The following is a 5,857-nucleotide window of genomic DNA, read 5'->3' on the forward strand; positions in this document are numbered from 1 at the left end:
GGGACGGAGAGAAAAAAGCGAAGGGCTGCGACGAGGCCTCGGCCCGGTCCGGCCCGGCCGCCCAGCGCTGAGCGGAGCCGTCCCACCGCCGCTTCCGGCGTCTCCGCCTCCTGCGCCTGCGCAGTGGCGTCCCCGCGCCGGCCACGCCCCCTGACGTCACGGCGCACGCCGGGGCGGTGAGGCCACGGCGCATGCGCCCTGCGCGTGGCCGAAGCCCCCAGCGGGGGTGGCTGCGGCGGCGCCTGATGGGAAAGCGGCGCCGGGAGGGCGCTGAGGGGCGGCCCGGTGATGGCTGCGGCGCCGCCGGGGCAGGAGCTGTGCCCGCACTGCCACCGGCCCTTCAAGCGGCTCCGCACCCACCTCCCGCACTGTAAGGCTGCGCCGAAACCAGCCCCCGCCAGCGCCCCGGGGTCAGGCCTAGGACTAGGCCGCGGCCCGGCCGCCGGTAGTGCTTCAGGCCTAGGCCGCGGCCCGGTCACCGGGGCCCCAGCGCCCGGGAGCGGCTCTGGCTCTGTAAGCGGGCCGGGGACAGGCAGCAGGCCGCGGGAGGGAGCGGCCGGTAAGAGCAGTAAGCGGCTGCCCGGTCCCGGTGTAGGGCAGGGGCTGCCCGGCGCGGCCCCCCGGGAGGAGGCCCGGAAGGGAAAGAAGGCTGCGGCAGGGCAGGGTGGGGGGTCGGGCCTCGGGCTTCGACGCCCGCCCGACGGACGCCACACGGAACAGATACGGGATGTAGCCAGATCCCTTGATTTGCTCCCTGAGGAAGTCCAGGATATACCCGAAAAGTTGAGTAACGGAGTGAAAATAGTAATAGAGAAGCACCGTGCCAAGGTCATCAGGGAGAAGAGCGGTTCCAGGAGCAGGGATGCTTCAGCTGGAAGCCACAGCACAGGCAGGTCACCCGTGGAAAGGCCAAATCCAGGCAGTGCTGCTGAGCACGCTGGTGCAGCCCAGCCTGACCCACGGGAGGGAATAACCCACCCAGAAATCGCAAACAGCGAGACACATGGCTGTGGAGCTGCAGAGAACGCATCTGCGAGCATAAAGGGAGAAAAAGGCAGTAGTTTAAAGGCAACAAAAACGCACGTACTTCAAGATCCCCCCGAAGCTGACTGCAGAAGTGGCCCCGGTGACCTCGTTCAGCAGGAGGGAGTAGACAAAACCGTGACAGAAGAGAAGCAGATGTACCTAGAAGTCGGTGTGGAATATAAAGCCCCTCTTTCTGCTTTGCATACCAAGAACGTCCATCTGTCAGTGATGGAGGGTTTCAAAGGTCACAATGAAAAGACATCCAAAAATTACCTAACCAGCATACAAAAGCTTCGAGAGAGCGGGCAGCAGATGGCTGCAGTTTCTGAGCCCATCCTGAATGCGAGGAGAGACACGGGGCTGGCTCTGAACCAGTTCTTGCTCCACACCTCCAAAAGCCAACCCATCTGTCCGGCCCAGGCCTCTGGCAGGAGCACGCCGGCGGGTGCCGTGGGCTTGGAGTGGTTTCCAGACTTATATCCTAATTATCACGGGCTGAGTATTTTTCCAGGGAAGCCCTTTCAACAAGGCGTGGAGATCATAACGAAGCCACCGGAGGGCAATGTCTCAGACAGACAACAAGGTGAGAAATAAAAGGCTCTGCTGCTGAAAATGACTGCGCTGTCAGGCTAAACTGTGGGATGTGATTGGGAGAGGAAGGGTAGGAAACGCTAAGCTGTTGGGTTTGTCCAGAAAGGGATCCAGGAAGGATCCGAGGGGGTTAACAGTCCAACCCACCGGCCTGCACAACCATTTTACCTTGGCTTACATTTCTGTTTAGGTTTAAGACGGGCTCTTGCATGTTTGGGCTGGCAGAGCCAGCTCATTTTATGGGAGAGGTGGTTCACTCTTCCATTCCGAGCAGGCATTCCCAAGCCCAAGCCACTTGCACTTACCAGAAACCAGCTCCACGCTCTCCATGCAGCACAGGGAATGTGAGCACTACACTGCTCTGCCCTGGGGAGGCCACCATTGGAGCACTGGGTCCAGTTTTGGGCTCCCCAGTTCCAGAAGGACAGGGAAGCACTCTATTCTGCCCTGGGGAGGCCCCATCTGGACACTGCTCTGCCCTGGGGAGGCCACCATTGGAGCACTGGGTCCAGTTTTGGGCTCCCCCGTTCCAGAAGGACAGGGAACTGCTGGAGAGGGGACAGCGGAGGCTACAAAGATGATGAGGGGCCTGGAGCATCTCCCTGATGAGGAAAGGCTGAGGGACTTGGGGCTTTTTAGTCTGGAGAAGAGAAGGCTGAGGGGGGATCTGATCAACACCTATAAATACTTCAAGGGTGGGTGTCAGGAGGATGGGGCTGGTCTTTTTTCAGTGGTGGCCAGTGACAGGACAAGAGGAAATGGGCACAAAGCTGCACATGAGAAGTTCCACCTAAACATGAGGAGGCACTTCTTTGCTGTGAGGGTGGCAGAGCCCTGGAAGAGGCTGCCCAGTGTCTTCTGATGGAGTCTCCTTCTCTGGAGACATTCAGAGCCCACCTGGACACATTCCTGTGGGACCTGCTCTGGGTGGCCCTGCTTTGGCAGAGGGGTTGGATTAGATGATCTCCAGAGGTCCCTTCCAACCCCGTATCGTTCTGTGGTTGCCCTCATTTTCCTGCTTTTGACAGCTCTGATGTCTCATCACACAGGTCCCCTCTCAGAAAGGCGCCTGATGGAAGTCAGGCTGGGGGAGCTGCCTGCCTGGCTCACCACCCGAGACTTCTCTCCCCGGGGGCTGCTTGGAGGAGTGCAGAAAGGTGAGGCTGAGTTCCTGGCTCTTGGGGCAGAATTGTCCCACTTCCCTGATTCACTTGCTGCAGCCTGGTCCAAGTGGCCAGCCTGGAGCTTTATAGAAAAGTAAATAAATAGACCCAACGTGGAAAGTTACGTGGAAACCAATGAACTCTTGAGGCCCACGCATGGTTTGACCCTTGTATTTCTGTTCCAACAGCCTGGAGCAGTTATTACAACAAATACATCAACGTGAAGAGGGGGGGACCGGCGGGGATCTCCATGCTGCTGGCTGGGTACTGCCTCCTCAGCTACAGCTGGAACTACCAGCACATCAGTAAGATTTCCTTCCTATCACCTCTCTCCTTTGGAGAATTCTCCCTTATGCAGCAGGTGGAAAGTCTTATTTACCATTCATGTTCATTCAAGCCCTGAAATAATTTAAATACTTCACGGTTAAGACTAATATCAGGGAGCAGTATCCTGACCTGGCTTAGGTAGGCAGAGGAATTTCGAGAATAAAGGGTGGTGATAACAGCTGCTGATTCACAGCTTCTCCCTGGAGAGCACCAGGAGCTGTCAGCATTTTTAAACCCTGCACAAAGCAGATGGAGGGAGACGTTCCAGCGCTGAGCACCCATTCCCTGGATTTACTCAGAGCTGACAAGGGATTTACTGGTGTTTATGTAGTTTCCCCGCCAGGGCTTGCTCCCTCACGCAGCTCCACGGCACAGAAACAGGGCTGCAGTCAGTCTCCTGCTCATCTCACAGAATCCCTGAGCACAGCACTGTGCTAATAATGCTTTTTTTTTTTCTTCTTTCTTCTCCATTTTTCTAGAATGTCATCGTTGGCGTAAATACCACTGAAGAAGCTGGAAAGCACCCGAGGAAGTGTCACCGATACCTGACCAGAGTCAGCAGAAGCACTCAGGAGTGGGGTCCTGGCAGGGATTGGAATCAGCAGAAGCACTTTTGTTGTCAGAAATGGGTTCTTCAGTCGTTGAGGGAGTTGTTTTCTAGTTTCCCTCCTGCAGCCAGAGGGGTGACACTGACAGTAACAGCCTGTGGTCACCGCTCTGCGGTTCAGGAAGCATTTAGTGCTGAAAGAAGAGGCTGTTAGAGCTGCCCCTTAGGGGGGTGTTTGCAGTAGAGCTCTTGTAGTCTGCAGGAGCCCAAATCTCTCACTTTGGGACACTAAACACAGGAGAACTCCTTGATCTGGGCTGTTAATATAGATTGACACGTATGTCGTAGTTGGTGTTTGGCAATAAGGTTTGTGGTGGATTGTGACAGGGTGGGGGTTCGGCCAGAATAACCATTTCCTTTAAATTAACAGAGTTGTGGCCAGCACAGCCCTTTTGTTTTTTGGCTTCCCCCTCTTTCCACAGGAAGCACAATGAGGTTTTGCTACCGAGGGGTGGTCCCAGCCCCTTGCTCCACTGGCAGCAGGACACTGGTGGCACTGCCCGGGCTCTGAGGGAAGGCATGAAAGCAGCAGTGCCCTAGTTCTGCAGGAACTAAAAAAAAAAAAAAAATCCATTGGATTTTTAGCTGTTGTGCCCAAGGGGCAAACCAATGTCTGCATCAGACAAACGAGGCCAGTTAGGAGAGGGCTAGTTGTAGCCTGCCAGCGCCAAACGTGTCTGGAAAAGGACTGGTCTTGTTACAGGCACGAAGGGTAAAAGAGAAAAAAAAGCCAAGGAAAAAATAATATCCGAGCTCTTTATTCCAAGAGTGGTGCAGCAGTGCTGGGTCAGAGGCGTTCCACCAACAATTCCCTGGCAATAAAAGACTTGGTGAATTTTCTGATTCTATACAGTCTCAAACCTGGTGGTTTTTGCCCCGTTTAACAGGGGATCAGCACACCCTGGGCTCCTCCTTCCCCTGTCTGGGGGGGGGTGATTTCGGTGGCTTTAGAGAAGCTGTTATTTCTCTGCTGTTTGTGCAAAAAGCTGTGAAAGCCGGTGCTGAGCAAAACCACCCGGGTTTTCTAGCCCAACCACTGGCCTAGTGGCCATTCTGCTGGTCCATCACGCTGTTCTCCTTCCCGGTGCTCACAGGAGCCCTTGGGTCACATCCCCAGCAGGATTTCCAGCCGAGTTGTCCCCCACTTTCTGGCGTAGTGACGTTTGTGACACCTCGAGTCAAAGAATTTATTTCACCAGCGCTATGGGGGGTCCCCGCACCACACTCTGCCCCTCCAAGGCAGGACTTCACCCTCCCTCCAAGACAGGACCAGTCCTCCCAGTTCTTCCCAGTCCCCAGAACACTCACCTTGAGTGATGCCTAGTTCTTGCAGGCCCTGTGGTCCTGGGGGGCAGCTACTGGTGTCCCCCAGGTGTTGGGTAGCACCGGTGACTGGTAGAGGGGACACCATGGGTGGTGTGTCCTTGTGTCCACTCTCCTCGCTGGCAGCCAGGTCGAGCTGTGCCAGCCCCCAAGGACAGCCAGCTCCCTGGGGGCACATGGGGCAGTTGGGAGCCACCATCCCACCAGAGGTGTGGGGCAGGGGGAGCTGCTGCATCGCCCCACGGTCAGGGGCACGAGGGGGAATGGGACAGGACAGTCCCTGCCTCACCTTGGGTGGATCCATGCTGCTCGTCATCAACCCGGCCTTGAGGCTGGAGGGGGACACAGGACAGGCTGTCACTCCTCTGGACACTGCAGAGGGTACCCCCAAATCTCCCCATAGCTCCCCCAGCCTCTTGGGGGTGTCCCAGGGCTTGGGCATCCCCCTGCCCACCCAAACCCTGTGGTCACCAGCTCAGGTTGGGCACGAGGAGAGACCAGGAGCTTCCAAGTTCGATCCGACAAGGATCTAAAGTGCCCTTGTCCTTGACCCAGACACTGCAAAGGCCACGGCCACCTCAGAAAGGGGCTGTCCCCCCCCATCCCAGGTCACTTGTACCCTGAGCCCCCCCACCCCAGCCTGCCCCATACATACTGCATGAATTTGCACTTGGGTCCCTCTGGGCAGAAGCCAACGAGGTAGTTGGAGCACATCACCCTCCGCGTGTGCCGGTACTTGCACAGGGGACCTGCCGTGCAGAGGAGAGGCTCCTGTTTGGGGGGGACAGAGAGGCACCCCCTGCCCCACAGAGATTTTGGG

The 5,857-nt window shown here is 57.0% G+C and overlaps 3 protein-coding genes across 4 annotated transcripts in view; 1 reads left to right on the plus strand and 2 right to left on the minus strand.

The window, feature by feature from the left end:
• Positions 1-193, minus strand: part of FAM104A (family with sequence similarity 104 member A) — an 11,250-nt gene extending 11,057 nt beyond the window's left edge. Inside the window, exon 1 of the mRNA XM_014956578.1 lies at positions 6-193. Coding sequence (XP_014812064.1) covers positions 6-193 — 188 coding nt within the window. The remainder of the gene's footprint in view (positions 1-5) is intronic.
• Positions 194-235: 42 nt separating this feature from the next.
• On the plus strand, positions 236-4,562 carry LOC106896505 (chromosome unknown open reading frame, human C17orf80). 2 transcript variants are annotated; one of them, XM_014956574.1, is made up of 4 exons: positions 236-1,609; positions 2,646-2,774; positions 2,969-3,085; positions 3,587-4,562. In XM_014956574.1, exons 1-4 carry the CDS (start codon positions 289-291, stop codon positions 3,613-3,615), a joined length of 1,596 nt encoding a protein of 531 aa, XP_014812060.1. In that variant the 5' UTR covers positions 236-288; the 3' UTR covers positions 3,616-4,562. The 2 variants fall into 2 exon arrangements, with proteins under 2 accessions (XP_014812060.1, XP_014812061.1); XM_014956575.1 differs by having other exon boundaries at positions 2,667-2,774.
• CPSF4L (cleavage and polyadenylation specific factor 4-like) overlaps positions 4,482-5,857 on the minus strand; it is a 16,662-nt gene continuing 15,286 nt past the window's right edge. The window contains exons 7-10 of the mRNA XM_014956579.1: positions 5,693-5,786; positions 5,327-5,369; positions 5,023-5,203; positions 4,482-4,886 (exon numbers count right to left, since the gene is read on the minus strand). Of these exons, the coding sequence (XP_014812065.1) occupies positions 4,756-4,886; positions 5,023-5,203; positions 5,327-5,369; positions 5,693-5,786 (449 nt within the window). The 3' untranslated portion in view covers positions 4,482-4,755. The remainder of the gene's footprint in view (positions 4,887-5,022; positions 5,204-5,326; positions 5,370-5,692; positions 5,787-5,857) is intronic.

The sequence above is a fragment of the Calidris pugnax genome, unplaced genomic scaffold (genome assembly GCF_001431845.1).
Source record: "Calidris pugnax isolate Ruff unplaced genomic scaffold, ASM143184v1 scaffold312, whole genome shotgun sequence".
Taxonomy (NCBI): Eukaryota; Metazoa; Chordata; class Aves; order Charadriiformes; family Scolopacidae; genus Calidris; species Calidris pugnax.

What these genes read in the sequence shown, in the direction of transcription:
- LOC106896505 (XM_014956574.1), top strand. Translation starts at nt 289, where the DNA reads ATGGCTGCGGCGCCGCCGGGGCAGGAGCTGTGCCCGCACTGCCACCGG. An exon ending in TGTCTCAGACAGACAACAAG is followed by an intron (nt 1,610 to 2,645) that starts GTGAGAAATAAA and finishes TGCTTTTGACAG; the next exon opens with CTCTGATGTCTCATCACACA. An exon ending in GCTTGGAGGAGTGCAGAAAG is followed by an intron (nt 2,775 to 2,968) that starts GTGAGGCTGAGT and finishes CTGTTCCAACAG; the next exon opens with CCTGGAGCAGTTATTACAAC.